This window comes from Suillus bovinus, assembly GCF_016758785.1.
Source record: "Suillus bovinus strain UH-Sbo-P2 chromosome Unknown EDB93scaffold_5, whole genome shotgun sequence".
Taxonomy (NCBI): domain Eukaryota; kingdom Fungi; phylum Basidiomycota; class Agaricomycetes; order Boletales; family Suillaceae; genus Suillus; species Suillus bovinus.
The window spans coordinates 183082-201630 of NW_024542061.1; the positions used below are offsets into that span (position 1 = coordinate 183082).

At 45.5% G+C, this 18549-nt stretch overlaps 7 protein-coding genes and 1 non-coding gene across 8 annotated transcripts; 3 read left to right on the top strand and 5 right to left on the bottom strand.

Annotated features, from left to right (window-relative positions):
- Positions 1-2: 2 nt before the first annotated feature.
- Positions 3-1311, top strand: EDB93DRAFT_1120581 (XAP5, circadian clock regulator-domain-containing protein). Its single transcript, XM_041448501.1, has 5 exons — positions 3-304; positions 396-726; positions 780-899; positions 949-1143; positions 1193-1311. The coding sequence occupies exons 1-5, from the start codon at positions 30-32 to the stop codon at positions 1235-1237; spliced, it is 966 nt and encodes a 321-aa protein (XP_041311983.1). The 5' UTR covers positions 3-29; the 3' UTR covers positions 1238-1311.
- On the bottom strand, positions 1312-1402 carry EDB93DRAFT_t19. Its single transcript has one exon. It is a non-coding gene; the product is annotated as a tRNA-Phe (tRNA).
- A 278-nt stretch (positions 1403-1680) lies between these two features.
- On the bottom strand, positions 1681-6582 carry EDB93DRAFT_1077144 (uncharacterized protein; the record flags this gene model as incomplete). Its single annotated transcript, XM_041445295.1, has 19 exons — positions 1681-1832; positions 1881-1963; positions 2021-2210; positions 2265-2406; positions 2459-2475; positions 2526-2672; positions 2722-2863; positions 2917-2978; positions 3030-3082; positions 3129-3227; positions 3448-4434; positions 4490-4613; positions 4661-5059; positions 5112-5328; positions 5376-5502; positions 5551-5908; positions 5964-6168; positions 6225-6331; positions 6387-6582. 19 exons carry the CDS (start codon positions 6580-6582, stop codon positions 1681-1683), a joined length of 3807 nt encoding a protein of 1268 aa, XP_041311984.1.
- A 149-nt stretch (positions 6583-6731) lies between these two features.
- Positions 6732-7882, top strand: EDB93DRAFT_1077136 (translation protein; the record flags this gene model as incomplete). The annotated part of the gene is made up of 5 exons (XM_041445293.1): positions 6732-6959; positions 7009-7210; positions 7265-7325; positions 7374-7485; positions 7535-7882. 5 exons carry the CDS (start codon positions 6732-6734, stop codon positions 7880-7882), a joined length of 951 nt encoding a protein of 316 aa, XP_041311985.1.
- A 376-nt stretch (positions 7883-8258) lies between these two features.
- On the bottom strand, positions 8259-9288 carry EDB93DRAFT_656355 (glia maturation factor beta). The gene is made up of 4 exons (XM_041457012.1): positions 9018-9288; positions 8787-8961; positions 8574-8737; positions 8259-8508 (listed from the first exon to the last, which is right to left on the bottom strand). Exons 1-4 carry the CDS (start codon positions 9021-9023, stop codon positions 8359-8361), a joined length of 495 nt encoding a protein of 164 aa, XP_041311986.1. The 5' UTR covers positions 9024-9288; the 3' UTR covers positions 8259-8358.
- A 550-nt stretch (positions 9289-9838) lies between these two features.
- Positions 9839-12529, top strand: EDB93DRAFT_1120603 (MFS general substrate transporter). The gene is made up of 10 exons (XM_041448502.1): positions 9839-10155; positions 10206-10564; positions 10617-10672; positions 10726-10885; positions 10937-11000; positions 11052-11460; positions 11519-11578; positions 11625-11688; positions 11743-12103; positions 12153-12529. Exons 1-10 carry the CDS (start codon positions 9899-9901, stop codon positions 12436-12438), a joined length of 2076 nt encoding a protein of 691 aa, XP_041311987.1. The 5' UTR covers positions 9839-9898; the 3' UTR covers positions 12439-12529.
- A 2823-nt stretch (positions 12530-15352) lies between these two features.
- Positions 15353-15872, bottom strand: EDB93DRAFT_1100466 (uncharacterized protein; the record flags this gene model as incomplete). Its single annotated transcript, XM_041447009.1, has 3 exons — positions 15353-15463; positions 15575-15703; positions 15759-15872. 3 exons carry the CDS (start codon positions 15870-15872, stop codon positions 15353-15355), a joined length of 354 nt encoding a protein of 117 aa, XP_041311988.1.
- A 1507-nt stretch (positions 15873-17379) lies between these two features.
- Positions 17380-17577, bottom strand: EDB93DRAFT_1076945 (uncharacterized protein; the record flags this gene model as incomplete). The annotated part of the gene is made up of 1 exon (XM_041445280.1): positions 17380-17577. A coding segment is annotated over one exon (198 nt), but the record flags the coding sequence as incomplete, so codon positions are not given.
- Between the last annotated feature and the right edge of the window lie 972 nt (positions 17578-18549).

Here is an 18549-nt window from a genome sequence, read left to right on the forward strand (position 1 = left end):
CATCGCGCTTCACACCAACCAAAACCTTCATGGCTACCAACAACGCTGAAGGCCGTCGCGAGGATGCTTTTATCAAGCAGCGCGCTCAGAATCGTGAAGAGTATGAACGCCAAAAACAGACTCTCATCAATGAAACGGAAAAATCTCGTCCCTCAGTCAACAAATTTGTCGGTCAAAATGACTCCATGGAAGAGACTCTCAAGAACCAGACTATCGGTCTAGTCAGGCTGGAGGACTTTCAACAGAGAAGGAAAGAGCTGGAGGAAGCAAAGGCACGCGAGGCTGCTCGCACTAACGAACTCAAGTATGTTATTTTCAGTGTTCAATGTCATTCTCTGCTATACCGTGACGACTGTGTGGAAAGATGGCTTATATTCCGTGGAGGATTTGTTTAGAGACGAAACAAAAAGAGTAAAGAAACGCAAGAAGGCAAAAGCTACCTTATCATTTGCCATGGATGACGAAGGCGACGTCGAAGGAGACACCTCATCACGTCAAACTCCTGAGGTCGAGAACGGTGAACAAGCGTCCAAGCGCGCCAAGTTCCGTAAGAATCCTAATGTTGATACATCATTCCTCCCGGACCGCGATCGAGAGGAAGCGGAGAGGAAAGAGCGTGAAAGGTTGCGCCAAGAATGGATTCGCAGACAAGAGGAGCTTAAACAGGAAGAAATCGAGATAACATATTCCTATTGGGATGGGAGTGGCCACAGGAAGTCGGTTGTGGTATGTGTTCATATTGATCTAGCACTCAGTCGCTCAGTCGCAGGATGCTTCAGTGTAAGAAGGGTGATACCATTAGCGCCTTTTTGGAGAAGTGCCGGCAGCAGTTCCCGGAATTGCGAGGCGTTAGCGTCGACAACTTGATGTACATCAAAGAGGACCTCATAATACCTCACGTGAGTTTGTGTCTCCCTGTTGGTCATTCAATTCAATGTATTTCGACAGCATCATACGTTCTATGATTTCATCATCAACAAAGCTCGTGGAAAGAGTGGACCATTGTTTAATTTTGACGTTCATGATGATGTTCGCCTGCTTGCTGATGCAACCAAGGAAAAAGACGAGTCACACGCTGGTAAAGTAGTGGAGAGGAGCTGGTACCAACGGTTCAAGCACATCTTTCCGGCCTCTCGATGGGAGGTAAGTAAGGTGTCCCTCCTGTGTTCATATCCTATTAATCAAGGCATAGATATACGACCCAGAGAAAGACTATGGAAAGTACACTATCGCTTGATAACGTTACGTTGATATTGTGTACACATCGCGTTTTGAAGACATAATAAATTTCATTACCTTCATTAAAAAGAATGCCAGGACCGTGGATTGAACACGGGACCTCCAGAAAACATCGCCTACTCATTACTTCAGTCTGTTGCTCTCCCAGCTGAGCTACCCCGGCGACTCACTCAAACCGGATTATCTATTCTATGTAGTACATTCCTCATTAAGGAAGCGAACAATTTGAGTGTAGTGACTGATAAGCATAACCTGGATGTGTATATTACACGAGTCTGCCATCATCCATGCAACTTTAGGTAATATAGATTGGCTGATAAGTACTCTTGGATGATGTGTATTATGGTGAGTAGACTAGGCGATCCTAACCCAGATGCTACAGTACATGCCTTGTCTTCAAGTGAGATGTGAGGTGGGACCCCGTTGATAGCGCTTTGAAAGTCAGGGTAGATGATCGATATAATGTGACGTGATATCGAAAAATGTCCAAAGGAGCCCGTGCGTCGTGATGCTCCGCACTGCACTGACGCCGAGACCGCGATATATGCGTGCTATACCAGCAAGGACTGGCTTTGGATCTTTAGGATCTGGACCTAATGGATTTTGAGCAGTAGCAACATGACTGTATTGGTCTGCCGTACCGCGCACGAGGCGACGGAGGGTTTCCCATACTCCTTTCGGAGGAGTGCCAGCTAAAGCACGTTGCTGGACTTTGGTCTTAACTCTGATAAAAGGCGAGGAAAAAATGAGTTTTGTGGCAACGGGAGATATGTAGACTAACACATCAAGGGGATATATCAATGCCCATGAAGACACGCCGGCCAGCGAACCACAGACGAAGGGAATCAAGGATGTGGGTATTGGCAGCCATGCTGGTGTTGGTCCCTGCTCTCCCGAGCGCTGGCGGCCCAATAGATGTCGCATAGCATCATATTCAAAAAAGTACAAAGCGGTGCCAGCTGTATCTCGCACTAAGGAGTGGTCAATGTTAATCAGAGTAACAAACGATGAAGTATATTACTCACCAAAATGGAGACGGAACCCTATCCAGAGCCCGGACAGCCCGTGGGTTCGAAAGATTTCTCGGACAGCGTTGATAGTATTTGGGGGTTTTACCATTTGTACGCCTTTAGTGGCGGCTATGCTGTATTCTAATTGCCTTCGAACCTGTCAATAGTGGAAGATTACCTTCCCGGACATATTGGGCAAGTAAAAATACCTTGACAAGTTCAAAGGCTAGTTTCACATGTCAGATGTTTCGAACTACGCAATTAAAGAGCACGCACGTGCGCTAGTAAATGAGATCAATGATCCAGACAAGGCGCCACTGAGACCGCCCGCGAGAGCAGCATCAGAAGCTCTATCACCTGTAAAATAGTGGTTTTTACGACAGTATTCTTTCGTACTACTGTATATTGTGAATGAAGCAGCACCTGGGTAGTTGTTAGGCTTGTGAAGAATAGACAGTGTGCGATAACTCACGGACGAAAGAAATCGTGAAAAGCGGTATCCAGAGACCTCTGTAAAAGCCGGTTGCTCCTTCTTCCCGATAGACGATACTAGCAAGCTTGAGTACTGGCATCCTTGTCTTGGTGGTCTGTAGTCTTGACTTCAAAGAATCCAACTAGAAACCAGCCAGATTTGTAAGTTGTTTCGATGTAGAAAGGGAAAACACACTGGATATCCAACGAAGGTCGAAATATAGCTAGCTGAGAGAGCGCAGACCACCGGCTTATTTCCTGGCAGAGGAGTTATTGCAAAATCGACGTGTGTTTTTTCATTACACATACGCTTCAAAACGTCGTTAAAACCATCATTACTGAACCAGGGATTTATTGGCGGGCTGGAGACTCTTCAGAAACTATGACCATGCAAGAAGTCCAGATTACCAGCTTACCTTGTTCCATCCATAGCTCTTCTTGCTGGACCAGACGGAAAGTCCAGTTTCGTGCCTCTGCCAGTCCGTGTCGAGAAAGGCCGGGCGTGATCTCAGTCTCGGAGCCAGAAAGAAGAGCCAGAGAGGAGATAGGGATCTTCAAAGGCAATTCGGTATATGCTTGAAGGAGTCGGAGGATGTCACGCGTCATGAAAATTGCCCATATTTGGCCGGCCGACTATATTTAAAATTTCCTAAAGCGTCTATACACAACACCATGCTACTATGTATTACACCAATTTCGAGGGCTACTGGTACATATTTATCAGAACCCACCCAGCCTTTTCTTCACAAGCTTCTTATTCAGAGTACTTCGGCCGCCATACGGTCCAGGTAACACTTGGGTACTTGTCATCAACTCTTGGGAAGGTTGAGAAGGTTCAGGATAATTCTCATGCTGAGTATTTGTAGTTTGTAAAGTGAAGCCTCGAGGCTGGGTGCGAAATCTTCCCCAGTGATTCTGAGCAACATGAATTGGAGGTGGACGGGGCTCGAAACCTGGGACAATCGGCGGAGGGCGCTGTGATGTTGTAGTCGTCGTCGTCGTCGTTTGCGTAGCAACCGGTGCGCTAGGGAGTGCCCGTTCTCGCGAGGGAGGGATAAAATCTTCGCCATCTGTGTTGTATGGATCACGATATAAGTAAGACTCAACGTCTGTTCCAACATCCCACTCCCTCAGCAACAATCGCACACCCAGCGGACTCGAAATATCCGCATCCTGTGCAGGTTCTGCAACAGTGTTCTTGTCTTTGGAAGTATCAGGGTAATGGTTGATACCAAGCTTGGGATATGGACACAGGTATCCAAACTGAATCTCGGGAAGTTCGTCGTCAAGTGTCAGAGCTTTCGCGGAAAGGAACATACTCTCCACATCGTCAACCTGGATCGGAGCAGCGGGCATAGAGACAGGTTGAGCTGAAAATACCATGCTCGAAAGGGCCAACTCAAGAATGAGCTGTTCCCGTGAATTTTCTTCTTGTTGCACAAATGACCCAGGGATATCGTTTGGGTAAGACAAGCTGAAGGCTTCCAGAGCACCATGCATCTCCTTCCAGAGGTCCACACGAACAAGCCCCATACGGTGGAGAAACGGCTTGAAATTGCAATACCATGCCGCACCACTCTTAATTTCCTGGACAGGTAGCTCGTTGCATACGAGCGCTTTGTACCCATGATTCGAGTTGATGATCCCGCCAGTGAAAAAGTCTGCTCGTGAATCCTCGTCTGGTTCTTTGTTAGCGCTGAGGCAAATATCATACCTAACAATACAACGGATTAGCGTTTAAGGATAACAAATGTTTGAACACGCCTCACAAGGTCAACATTGCCTTGTCAGAATTACATGACCTTTGCCAAAACTGAGATAGCTCGTCTATTATCACGGTAAATTCGCCCTCAGAAACAGCTTCTTCTGTGACTCCTCCCGTAACGAAAATTTCTGCAGCGAAAATCAGTATCAGGACAGACCGAATCACAAATACTTACTTTGATACGCAGGCCGTAGGTTTAACTCTGAAAAATGCCTTGCGCTCAGTGGCCCGTACTGAGGCTGAAGCTCCTTTGCTCTTTCAGCGAGTTTCTGCACATCGGTGGACCACTCGTGGCTAGTGCTACTAGTCTGTCTTGGAAATACGTCCATATCATTGCGATATACAGCAAAATCCTGGCAGTGGAGACTGCCTTGTCCAGAGAGTCGCAAAAGGGAAAAGGTGGACTTGTCGGGCTGGACAAAAAATGTACTTTCCGACCCAGACGCACCCATATCTCCGTCGTGAGGTAAAGATGATGGAACGGAATGACAGTGGATCAGATTGTCATGTCCTCGAGACACATCATAAATGCTGGTGAGTCCATTTTTAAGCGAACTTAGGAAAGTCAGAGGACCTACAATGGAAAGTGAGTGAATTGAGAAGACCGATATTTCGCTAGTCCGTACCGCTATCTAACTTTACAGTTCTGACATTGAGCGATCTATCATGCGCTCGGTTGTTCTTAAAGCTCAGAAGTATTTTCTTCGGGTACCGATTGTCCAACCACAGGAGCTCCGAGGTCGTCGAAATGGTGAGGAGATGCTCTTGCTCTAACCAATCAAAAGATGTTACAACAGAGCCCAATTGATCAGTGGAAAATAGGTCGACAGTAGGCTGGTTCGACTATCTCTGAGTTAGCTGAGGAATCAATATCTTACTGGAATTCGTACCCTGAAATCGAGATGTTGAATGCAGCTACTTGACGCCAGGAAATAGCCTTGTTCAGATGAAAGAAGCCTCCAAAATTGGTCCCCATTTGTGTTCTCAAAACGAACTTGGTTAAGCCCTATGCGTCGCCTGATGAAGGTATGAGTTCAGCGAAAATGAATGAAAAAAGTTACAAACACAGCTTTTGCTCCTTCATATATTTTGCAGTTATAGAGTGCTCCAGAGGTGTTCACAGCAATGATATCCGAGTCATGAGGTGAAAATACAGCATCTACTACGCTTTTGCCTCCTGTGTCATCAGATGTCATGTCCACCTCCCTTGTGGCCTTGAAATCGGTGCCTTCGTGTGTTTCAATGCTTAAGAGGGATGTTGCGGAGAGTGTTCTGACCAAAACAGGATTGGTACCACACTTCAGAGGTGAATTTGATGTAATTGGGGTTGAGATCTGAAGAATAGGTGTCTCGAACTTGGACGCAGCACGCCCAGGCGCGTGAAAAATCCAATCGGAATTAGCGGCAGATATAAATGAAATATCTGGCATCGAACTTGAGATTAGCTAATAAGGGAGAGGTTGTGCAAGACGGCTTACTCAATTCATTGCTGGTTTCTCCCACCGGAAAGAGAACCAGTGATGTTTGAGGGGCGCCGGAAGACGGTACAATACTAATGAGACTGCCTCTCAAAGGATCGTAGACTTGCAACTCTCTATTTCGTCGTTCGTCGGACTGGAATTCCGCCTTGACAAGCTCTGTAGGGAAGTCGGCGTCCGGGAAACATGTTCTAACGAAGTTGAGCTATTAGGGAATGCACAACGTCAAGACAACGCAAAAAGCATGGATGAAGTTCATACTCCTTCTTCGATTCGCCTCCACTGCGTAAGACGACTTAGCGTCAGATCCACAGATCGAGTGGCAGGAAAAATACAACGCCCTGCCCCAACTGGTGTCACCCTTCGAGCTGAATGAATTGTCAACTCCATTCACACTGACTCGTGCACAAGGTTAAAACTTACCATTTGATGTATCAACAACGGTTGTCCAAGCTAGCCGTCTGTTGGATGACACGAGGGTCGCCCCACCAAAAGTTCCATAATCGAGGTAAGGATGGTTCCAATACTGAGTTTCATGAACTTGGAACTTTTGAATTCCCCTTCCCCGCTTCTTCACAGGCAACGGTTGATGTCGTTCATCCGCAGGCCAATGTTCCATTCCATCTGCGCAGATACCAGAAGATGTGTAAAGAATGCAAAGCTAATCAGCAGTTGGAAGTGGTAATTATGAGCGTGGAAAATAAAGTTCCGACCTCCGACAACATTTTCTTTCAGTAAAGCTGCAAAGTGTCAAGGTTGTTTTTGACTATGCACATACACTGGGCACTTGCGCAACGGCCACGGCAGCTTCTTTCACAATGCCGACAATTTAGTACGACCTGCATTGCATGGGCGCGGACCGTAAACCCTAGTTCATCTGCAACGTCTGTTAAATGGACACCGAATTCGATACGCACTGGTCTCATTGTGCGTAAACGTGGAATGACCGCTATATGGGATGACCACGGCGCGCGCGTTCCGGTCACGGTGCTGCAGGTGAACGAGTTTGCGCGTTCTTTTTCTCTCGTTCTCATATTTGTCGTAGCTGGAAAACTGCCAAGTGATCAAGAACATTGTGCATGTGCGTCCAGACCGCACTGAGTATCACGCAGTCCAACTTGGTGCATCCGACCGTCCAAAGAGGACAACGACTCATCAGATGAGGGGTCATTTCCGGAAGGCTCGTGTTAAACCGAAGTATATCGTGAAGGAGTTCCCTGTTACCCCCGATGCACACGTCCCTGTCGGTAAGTTCTTCGAAACCAGATTTTCTACTCTTCCATGACAGGAAAGTTATTCAGGAACGACACTTTCCGCCATTCATTTTGTACCTGGACAATTTGTGGACGTAATTGCCAATTCGTGAGTTCCGTGTATCATCTTTGCGTGGTTTGACTGAGGCAATCTCAGTATCGGGAAGGGATTTCAAGGCACTATGAAACGGTGGAACTTCAAGGGTTTACGTGCAAGTCATGGTGTTTCTGTATCACATCGTTCAGCCGGTGCCACTGGACAACACCAAGTTCGTGTCTATCAAATTGAGCAACATCCCTACTGACTCTAATTTTTAGGACCCAGGTAGAGTCTGGCCCGGTAAGAAGATGGCAGGTCGGCTGGGAGGCGAACGAATTACTGTCCAGAATCTTCCTGTGGTTCGGGTTGACACCACCCTCGACCTGATCTTTGTCAAGGGCGCAGTGCCAGGGATTGACGATGCACACGTCCTTGTTCGCGATTCAAAGAAGAAAATGCTCTGTCTCGCAACTGCGAACCAAGCTAAAGGCCTTTACGAGAGCGTCCTTCCCAAGGGTGTGGATGATCTACCTTTTCCCGCTGGTACTAAGGAAATGGTTCAATCCCTCCCTCCCGTAATCGAAGCTCCTTCAAAACGGAGTAGCCCATTCATTCCGAGAGAATAGACCATGTATAGTTCACTCGCATTTTCAAGCACTCTCTATTCTAATTTTTGCAGCATTGTGTGAGTATATTGGTCTATTTTCTCTATGGTACGTGAATGAGTCAGATGGTCCAGAGCAAGAGTGGCAATGAAGCAATGTGATCGCAAACCTGTTTAACATGTCCTTCTCGAGGTCTGGATTTCATATAGGTCGGAACACCGATCTTTGACAGAAGTAACTGATCTGCATCATTGTAAGTTGAGTGGGAAAGGAGCTCCGAGCAGAACGAACAAAGCATCAACTTCTCAGATTTCAAAGGGCTATTTTTGAAGGCTTCCGGCAATGTTCACGCGAGGATTAAATATAAGCTAGCTCACTTATCCATCCAGTAGGATTCGTATCAGCAGGAGCTCATAGTCGTGGAAATGAGAGCGGGGTTTTACTGCTAACAAGGTCAAGTCAATGAATGCTCCGAAACGACTATAGACAGTGATCAATTATGGTATGTAAAAGCGCGATGTCCACGATATGTTGTACTGCGGGTGAGGATACAAGACTGACAGATTAGGATAGAAGTTTTTCGTCAACGATTTCCTTGGTGAGACCTCTTCTGTATCCCGAACTTCGATAGTCTTGTTTGCTTCTGCCTAGAGCATTGTAAGCATTATTGAGTGAAGTCTCCATAGAACTGAAGTTTCGGCAAGGTACTTACGACTCTTTGGAAGTCAAGGAGGGCGCTAGCATGCAATGTCATCATGGTTGTCTCGGATGATGATGGGGCCCAGTTGATAAGCACGAGTGGGAATGAGATCCTGCCATCGCGGTGTTTGAGTTCATATGACAACATGACATATCTGGGAGAGTTTCGGGGTAGCTCTGGAGTGTGCAAATGAAGAGATGCAAGATAGTTCCAAGATGATCGTACCCTCGACAAGGTCTTCGATCGAAATATTGTCATACTCCTCGTCTACAGCCATCTTGAGAGCAGCCTTGTCGATCTTGATAACGATTGCTGCGTGTCCCTGACTCCTACGCTGAAACCGAAATTTTCTGAGGGACTTTGTGACATCCTCGTTGATATCCACTGTCCTTGCTTTCGACTAGAAACGAAGTTATAGCAAGAAGAGGCAGATTCATGTACGGGCTTGGTACTTACCGCCATGTATGAAGCAAGATAAGATAAGGTAAGCCGTAAGAGATTTCCTTGGGGTCAGTATTGCTGCCGGCTATTACGACCGGCAGAACTGGTTTGCTGTTCAATCCTAATGGATGACATCCATGTTGCCTCAACCTCATCTAGAATAGCCTGGGGCATATATGTTATTCCTTGTTCGAGCATTTCCCCCGAGCACTTCAACTTCATTAACCTTCTCTCTTCAAAGTTCAATTCATCAGCAACATCGTCAGGCGAGACACTCTCCGGACCAGCCAGATGGTTTTCTGCATCACGAGGCTCGGTAGAGAGCAGAGGTGTCCACACAAAGGATGCTTCAAGATGCTGTGCAGTCTCGACAATCCTCTTCACGAGTGTGCACGTGAGCATCAACGTCACGGTTGCAGTAGTGAGCGTGGACTCCTCAGGCCTCAGCCTCTGCGGCGTTGTGTTGTCAGGGCGTCATAGGTTTACACAAATTTTGCAGTGTGTGTCACTAAGAGATTGGACCATTACATGGATTGGGTTGTGACGAGAGAATGTGGGCTCTACCTCGCTTGCATGCCCTACAATTGAAAGGATCCTCCGAGTCACGGAATAGTGACGCGAGGGGCATCCTCCAGAAATCACCATCTTACTTTAGGGACGTCAAGTCGGGTTTCAGGTTCAAACTATTATCAGAGCTAAACTATGTCTTCGCGAGTTTGGGCCCAGGTGACCCTGTGCAGGCAAGACTCTCCTGTCAACCAGCTTATCGGCCATATTACATAATGACACTGTACATGCGCATGACTGGCACCAACACCTCGCGGTGCACTGTGCGGATTAAAATAAAGTATCACAGCCTTGTCTAGTCCGCATGCACTTAGCGCTCTACGGTCACCATGTCTCGAAGGTCATCCAGAAACACGTCTGTGGTTTCCTCCGAGTCGAGGCGTGTATGTATTCCCCAATCCGAAGGGCTGATCTTGCCTTGTGACCCAGTCGATGAACACACTCTACTGCACCCACGTCAACAGTCGGAACGCACGCTAGTGGACCAGGACGAGTCGTTCCAGTTTGACCGAGAAGACGAAGAACATGATGAAGAAGTTACAGCATGGAAGGTACTGCCGTGGTGGAAAAGACCGTCGCCATACTGGTCAGCGAGCGAGCCTGCTGTGTCGGAGATAGTATTGACCATTCAACCAGGTTGATATTTTCCACGCCTCTGGCATCGTTAGGTTTCTCTGCGCTCATCGGTCCTCGGGTGGAGATGTACACTGTTCTCGCATGTCGTGTACATGGCCCAGCGCCTGGGCTTGAGTTACAGTATGAACCAAACGACACGCTACATCTAGCTCAGCCGCATTCAGTGTTATCCGCGTACACTGCGAATATTCTACATGACGGATTGAATCTAGATGATCCCGGCGCTTCGTTTGTGTCTGCTCAATCTGTGTCTGTATACATTCCTTCAGATACTGGCCTCAAGCAGTCACACGGTCTAGATCGCGACCAATGCGCGTCCGACCCAGTTGTGCAAGCTGCCGTTGCACAATTGTCCGCAGGTTGGTTTTATTGTCTTCCTTTATACATCAGACGACACTTATACTGAGGTAGTTCTAAACACTACTATGGGTATTTTGAGCTGCCTTACTACCGTTTGGTGGGGTTCGGTGAGTCACTACGTTAATATTTCTCGACCTTCCTATGACCTCCTGCTCTCCAGCTCGCAGACCGTTTTGGCCGAACATTAGTCATGGGCATCTCGATCCTCGGTTTGCTTTCGAGTGATTTAATCTTCATTGTTACTGCATTCTTTGTGGAACGGCTCCCAGGCGGATACTGGTTCTTGATACTCGGTTTTGCATTGGACGGTATGGCTGGCGGTAAGTCAGAGCATGTCATTCGGGATAGGTCGGTGTTGAACGCATTTTAAGGGATGACTACTGGGGTTGCTGCTTCCCATGCCTATCTCGCTGACAGTACTCATCGTTCTGAGCGGTAGGGTTTCAAATCCACTTATGTCCTACTTAAATAAATCATCATGGATAGATCTCGTATGTTCTCTCTAGCATTGGGTGCCATCTTTTTTGGTGTAGCCCTCGGTCCTGTCATTGGAGGCATCTTAATTTGGGCGACAGGCTCGACACTTTCCGCGTTCTATTTATCTGCGTCTGTCCACGCGCTGTACGCTGCTTTCATGTTTTTGATCGTCCCCGAATCCCAGACAAAAGCGAGAGCATTTGGTGCTCAGAAAAGACGACAGGCATCACTTGAAAGACGAAATGGTGAGGCCCTAGGAGTTGCATCCGTCTTAAAAAGCGCCATGAGGTTCTTCAGCCCTCTAGCAATTCTTATGCCTGAGCATACCAATGTTGACGGAAACCCACTCAAACACTCCAAGAGAGATTGGAGTTTATGCCTCGTCGTTGCTAGCTATGGTTTCACGATGTTCCCATTGGTGTGGCGTCATCATATCTTTGTGGCATTTCCAATACTTACACCTACCGTTTCCGCAGGGTATGTTGACATATGTCTTACAGTATGCAGCAGGGAATTTCAAGTGGTCATCAGAAACGGTAAAAGAGCACAAAAATGTCTTCACAAGATCTGACAACCTTCTAGATTAGCTACTACGTCGCCTTCACTGGAGCTGGCCGTGTGCTATTCTTGGCTGTCATCTTACCTTGTTTGTACAAATAACTCATACACACCATTGTTCTTTACGAACTCAATTCGCTAGTTATCATCAAGCTTCTGAAGCCGGCGCCCGTGCAGCTCCCCACTGCCCCGGATGAGCCACTTCAGAACTCGTCTTCACAGACCCTTCCAAGTAGGCGGAATAATACAGGACCACCCTCTCATTCTGCGAAATTTGATCTCAATCTCGCTCGAATTTCTATCGTGCTCGACATTCTTTCGTTCGCGACAATGGTTTTTGCTTCTAGTGGTCTCGTCTTCGTTTCTGGAACCATCCTGCAGTCACTGGGTGTCGGGTACTCGCCTGCTGTCCAAGCATTCGCACTCGACGTCTACAGCAGAAGAGGTGGAAAGGCCGAAGCTGGAAGGCTTTTTGGCGCCATGAGTGTTGTACAAGCTCTAAGGTAGGACAGTCGATTTTGGCCAACTAAAGCTCTCACACATTCGATATAGTTCTCAAATCCTGGGTCCCGCATTATTTGGCCTTTTGTACTATAAGACCGTTGCGACCTTCCCTGGTGCAATTTTTGTTTTGAGTATGGTGCTGTTGATAATTTCTCTCGTCCTGCTCGTACTAGTGCACCCACCTACGATCAAGGATGATGCTGAAAGTACGGTATTGAACGACGAGACTCGAATTCCAGTGATTCGTATTGAGATAACCCGGGAGGATGGTCTTGTTGACAGTGATGAGGACGAAGAGACGAGAGGACGTGACGCTCCAAGTCAACATAGATAATTATACAGTACAAGAACACCCCTTCGGTTGACTCCTCGACCATATATTGTATTTACAGTAATGACCCGAGAAATCCGATATTAGCACGATCTTGCCTTTTGTTCGTCTTTGCAAACAACAAACATTGTTGAGAATTTCGCAAGGCCAGTAATTGAAGCTCCGACACTGACAAATTAACCTAAACCTTGTACGTAAGGAAAACTCTCCCAAGGCAAATTCTATGAAAAGCTCAATTATTACTACCTCATATAGTAATCGGACCTCGAGCACCATGCTGGCATATTTGCTTGTGTTGACCAGTGCAAACCTACTTGTATATTTGAAGCTAAGGTCTGGTGTATAGTGATGTAAATCAAAAGCTGCAATACACTATAACATTGTCCAAAAAAAATATGCCAAATCAAAACAAGTATCATCTAAGCTACTTTAACCCCAAACTCTAGGACTGGTCACTGTAACCATACTGTAGAGATATGCACTTAGCTTCGACATCATCTGGGTGTGACCAACTGAACCTTAGCTTCGAAGATTCGAAGATGGGTGTGACCTGTGACATGTCAAAAATAGCTTTGAATCAGACCACTACCAGCTGCTGTCAGCAAGATGGCAGCTGATGGTGATGAAGAAATTTTAGTCATGTAAAGCGAGATGCATGGCAAATAATCAGTACAAGAATTTTTGAGAACATTTTTGCATTTTTTTTCATGTTTTACCGTGTGTCACAATTTACCTTCGATGACTTCAATCTTGTGTGACAGTCACACAAAATAGCTTCGATTCGTCGGACATGTGATGCTGTGATGAAGCTAAGTGCGTATCTCTACAGTATATGGTTATGGCTGTACAACTTATGGTGGACTTATGCATCAGGAAATTCTCACATTCCTTAATCTCCTTAATCAGCTTAACCTACTTATCTCAAAACTTGTTTGCTCTCTCTCACATTATTTACCTGGCATATTTCATATTTCTCTAGTGTGAAGCATAATAAAACATATATATCAATATACCTCAACATTTCCTTTCTGAATATATTCAAGTTGAAATGTTGGACAAGTAGATCCACCTTTCAACAAGACACTTAAGTGTATTAAGTCTGTTTAAGGACAAATAAAGTAATGTGAGAATTTCCTGACGTGGGTACGGCCTGTACCATACCATATGTTGTACAATACATTCAATGTGCTCAACGGTATGGTATGGGTCACTGTATGGGCATACAGGAGGTAAGAACATGTTGAATTAAGTAAAATCTGCGTAGGCACATGAATATCAATCAATCAATTACCATGATAGCATTACGAGCCAGGCGCAAACATTGCTTAAACAACATTAATGTTCTGATGGTGTTAGGTTGAAGACTAGCACAGTGAAGAGAGATAGTATCATGGCCACCAGAAAAAATGTGTTTGACAGCAACAGCTGAGCCTGGAATAGCAAGAATATCATGAGCCAGACATGAGAGGTTTGGGAATTGTGAGTGGCGGCCTGCCCACCATTGGATGGGGTCACAGGCATTGAAGTCCTCCATTGGCAGTCTATAGTACTCCTCAAGCTTGTCTCTCAGTGAGATCATTGAGTGCTTCTTGTACCAAGCTGTAAAATTGACTTTCTGTGGCGATCCAGATAGTATTTCTGCTGCTGTAGGTTGAGGAATGACAGCAGGGGAACTCAAAGCTTGCAGGTAGTTATCTTGATAATATTGAAGCAACAGGTCCTTTGCATTGTCTAAGTGGCTGTGGAGTGTTTGGTCATCACCGCTGTAACAATGGTCGTGGCGCTGGGCTCAGAACCACGTATTTTCATACTCATGTCAACACCCGAAATATATGCACACATGTCCGACACATTTCTGCACATGTCCGAGCCACTCCGCATCGGACCTTTGGACATTGCATCAGCTGATTGCACTTTGCACACACTTGTCCATCCCGTGTCCTGTCCTTCTGAACTAGCCTCACTAGGTGCATAGTTATTCCCGAGCACATTTTCTAACATTCGGACCATGTTATTACATGTCCACAGCACCTCGTGTCTTATTACATAGGACATCGGACCCAAAAAATATTGCTACTATCTTTGCCTGTAGTATTCCAAATTTCTACGTACTTACTTAAATACTCTGTAGTGACCCATAGCAATGGGGATCCAGTAGTTAGGAGCCATTTCCCGACTCTGTGGATCACCCAGAATATTCTCGTAGTTCTTAGTTGCATTGCGAAATATTACCATTCATTCACCATCATACTCCATCACTCATTATACTCGCACACACTGCTCGCAATCCAACACTTGTTATACAGTTTCCGACCTATTTTTGTGAAGTCCGAAAGTCCAAAATCTCGGACATTGCACTTTGGCTTCAGACATCAGATAAGTACCCTCGACATCATCAGATTACCTTCAAACATCGTTTCGCAACTTCGGACATTTTGTTATTTGCATTACTGACACATTTTACTACTAATACCAATTAGCAATCCCTTTAGAATCGAACACACTTGCTCTGCAAGTATAGCAGACTAGGTTGTGCAAAAGATCTACCTAAATATTGTTGACTAGGTAGTACAATTTCTGCTGAGCCCAGTGGAGATTTACTCTTTACACCACAGTCAGTCAAAAGACCTTCATATGAAAGTCAGGGGTCAAGGACTGTCAAGGAATTAGTAGACTGCCAGTGTAGTTACCAGTTGAAACAAAAAGAACACTTATGAGAGGACCATATGTAAAATGGTGATTCATTGAACTTGGTATAGTAATTACTCAGTTTCCGGTGTGCTTTAATGAATGAGTCTTTGAGACAAGGTGACATGTTGTTGGGCAACTCACACAGAGACTCTTGCAATGCATGGAAGATGACATGAGTGGATGATAGTATTGAACATTTTGTGGTTGACATTTGTGTTGTTGCTGATCAGAAAGCCTTTAGCCAATCAGAGACTAGCTGGATTGCACTCCAGTCCTTGGAGGTCAGCTTGTACTGGCGAAGGTCCTGTGTTTTTGCAACAAAGTCATCAATGACTTTCTGGTAATCAAGTGCACAACCTTTTTGGAGAAAGATTTAAGTAACAAATTTAAATATGAAACAAACCTGCTTATGAAGCATTTTATGAGTCAAAGACTACCTTGTTTTGACATCAAGTATTAGCATTAAAGCTGTCTGTGGTAGTGTGTCATCTTGTGATTGCATTGAGATTTCGACCTCTTGGAGCCATGCCCAGTGATGTTGAGGACTTGAATGAACAGCACAGACTATCTTCTGCAACTATAAAGGAAGTAAATGTGAGTTTGATGGACTCTAGTGATTAAGATGAACTCACCTTTGAAACTGTGGAAGGGACTTCATAAAGATTGTTACTTGATACATCATCTTCTGGTTGATCTTCCTGTCCGGCAACACCATTGTCATACTCTTGACTAAGTGGAGCAGTCATGCAGTCTTGGGTATGCATCATGACTCTTTTTTTTTGAACTATTAGCTTTGACAGCACTAATGCCTTCCAATAACTTGAAACAAAAAATGTAAGATGTATAGACCATCACAAATACTAATGTGAACTTTACTGCTAAAGCTGAAAGATGGTCATAAGTGAGTGTACTTAAGGAGGCGGTGGAACTTGAGCCTGTCAACTTTCTCAAATGGCTGATCACATGCAACCATACACTCAGCCAGAAGCCGCTTGAACATATCCTGATCCCACTTAGCTTCCTGAGTCTAACCTATTAGATAAAGTAAATGAAAAATGAATGGACTGACTGCAGCTCTTTGATTCTGATGGCTGAAAGCATCCACAATGCTGCTTGAAGCTTTTTAAAGCTTGAGTAGATACTCAGCTGCCAGGGTCGAGTCAAGAATCTTTTGACCAAATGTAATTGCTATGTCATCCTCAGTGGGTGGCTCATCACAATCTTTGAGTATATCTATATTTCCTAGCATGTGTGATAGTCATAGAAGGTGTATGCCTTATACTATATTTCTATGGGTACTTTCCCATGGGTGGGGATAAGGGTATGAGTATCATATACCTGAACCTCCACCCATATCCCAGAGTACCCTTATCCACTACCCATAATGGGCTACACATACCCATGCTGATCACTGACATTGCAAGGTGAGTAGGAACATAAACCATTGGTGGAAAGAGCAGTTGTTACAAGAACATCTAGTTGCTTGGGCCCCAATCATTTTTCTCCTCATCCTACTTGTGTCTGCACTTTTATTTTATTTTATTTTTATTTTTTTGAAATCCAATGTTTATCCATTTTGGGAGAAGTACCCTATGTAGGACATTGCTAAACTAGGAATAGGTGACACCTATGTCCCCCACTGCATCTCTGACTTTGCAAATGCCCTGTTGGAGGAGTGAGCCCCAACAGTCTGCCATTCCTGCCGGCTGTTTTAGGTGCACAAGTTTTCCAATTTGCAGGACCATTGATGTGCTGTTCATGGGGTGGTCCCTGGTGTTTGCTTGAGAAGATACAAGTACTCCAGTTGATAAACAACTTGGTATGATGAGAATGATGGAGAGCAGAGCTGAAAGGTAAACAAGAGTGGGAGAGAGTTACTGTGGACATCTGAGGGTTACTGTGGGCTAGTGTAAGGTGCGGCTCTCCTTTGTCACTGTACTGTGTCAAAAGTAAATCTAATCCTCGCATCTATTTCAACTCCTTCTGAGCTATCCATAGGGCCGCCAAGGGGTCAGTGTCCCGCCATCGGCGAGTGTGATAAATATGTTGGCATCTGGTGCCCAACTAGGTCTGTGTATTATAATATTACATCGGGTTGACCTGTGTTTGAACTAATCATCATTTGTCCTTATGATTTGGAGGGGGTACATCACTGAAGGTGGCACATAATCGGTCTGTAATATTGACAAAATGGATGAGTGGAGCGCATGCTTTTGGACTGGAGAGTAGGAATGGAAACAAGGAAGCATGTCATCATAGGGTCATGGTGAGGATGTGGTGTGCTCTAGCATAGTGTGGGCATGAAAGAAGGAAATGAAGCACAGTTTCCTTCATGTTTTCACAGTGCAGGCAATTCAGTGTAGGGCTCTTTCTGATATGATATAGATGTTGGTTGAGGGAAATGTGCTTTGTGTGAAGCCAGATAAGCATGCTGATATGTTGTTTTGGAAGGTGTTATGCGAGTGTGATGAAGGCACCTTGGAGAGCACCAGGATCTATGCATGTGAGATGCTCATAACGAGGTGATTTCTGCCAAAATCTTGCCCATCATTCTGAGGATTGCTGTTTCTGTGCCTGTTTCAGTGCTGATATGCTGCAAGGTAAGACCCCCTTGCAAAGATAAGGGAGGAGTTGTCTTCCTAGGCTGGTTGCATCTGGAGATTTTGCTGCTTCCTTGGCCTCCTTGTCAGCCATTTCATTGTCCATGACTCTATCATGTCCTGAGATCCATCTGACAGTGACCTTGAACTGACAATCCTTGCTATGTCATTTTATGTTCAATATTAAGCTACAAAAATGATCTATTAAGTAGTGTCCTGACTTAATCAAGAATACATCACTGGATTTGATTGTTGTCTAGTTATCTACAAAGATAAAGACAGGGTAGGTGACCTCTTCTTCCTGAGAGAGGAGCTGGGCAGCCAGGGTGAAACTGACCGCTTCGGCTTCATAAACTGTGTGTTTGTTAGCAGTACCTAGGTGATAATGTGACATTTTTGGCTGGTGGTGACCAGGTCTATACAATACCACAGCTGCTCTGATGTTATTGTCGATTCCTAAGCCATTGCAATGAATCTTGATTTCATCGTTGAGGTTGTCGTGGTCTTGAATGGCTAGTTCCCTGGATGTGGCAATGACCGTCTGATATGGAGTCGAAGCACTAGGGGGATGTCTGCTATGGAGCGAAGATCTGTGGTGCCTAATGAATTTACTAGCTGCTCTGCATACAGGCTTATGCAGGGGATGAGTCAGGGGGTGAGCTGCCAAATGTGTAGCAGCTTGAAAGCATAGATTCTGTAGGCAATATTCAAGAGGGAGGAGCTTTGCATGAGCCTCTAGAGTGTCTGTAGCGGTGGTGCGCATTGCTCCCATGATGCATAAAGCTGCAATGCATTGTACCCTATGTAGGGGCCTGATGACCTC

Coding starts and splice junctions, on each gene's coding strand:
- EDB93DRAFT_1120581 (XM_041448501.1), top strand. CDS start 30: ATGGCTACCAACAACGCTGAAGGCCGTCGCGAGGATGCTTTTATCAAG. Junction 727..779: donor GCCACAGGAAGTCGGTTGTG/GTATGTGTTCAT, acceptor AGGATGCTTCAG/TGTAAGAAGGGTGATACCAT. Junction 900..948: donor AGGACCTCATAATACCTCAC/GTGAGTTTGTGT, acceptor GTATTTCGACAG/CATCATACGTTCTATGATTT.
- EDB93DRAFT_656355 (XM_041457012.1), bottom strand. Junction 8,738..8,786: donor GATCGAAGACCTTGTCGAGG/GTACGATCATCT, acceptor TGCACACTCCAG/AGCTACCCCGAAACTCTCCC. Junction 8,509..8,573: donor TCCTTGACTTCCAAAGAGTC/GTAAGTACCTTG, acceptor ACAATGCTCTAG/GCAGAAGCAAACAAGACTAT.
- EDB93DRAFT_1120603 (XM_041448502.1), top strand. CDS start 9,899: ATGTCTCGAAGGTCATCCAGAAACACGTCTGTGGTTTCCTCCGAGTCG. Junction 10,673..10,725: donor CTACCGTTTGGTGGGGTTCG/GTGAGTCACTAC, acceptor CCTGCTCTCCAG/CTCGCAGACCGTTTTGGCCG. Junction 10,886..10,936: donor ATTGGACGGTATGGCTGGCG/GTAAGTCAGAGC, acceptor ACGCATTTTAAG/GGATGACTACTGGGGTTGCT.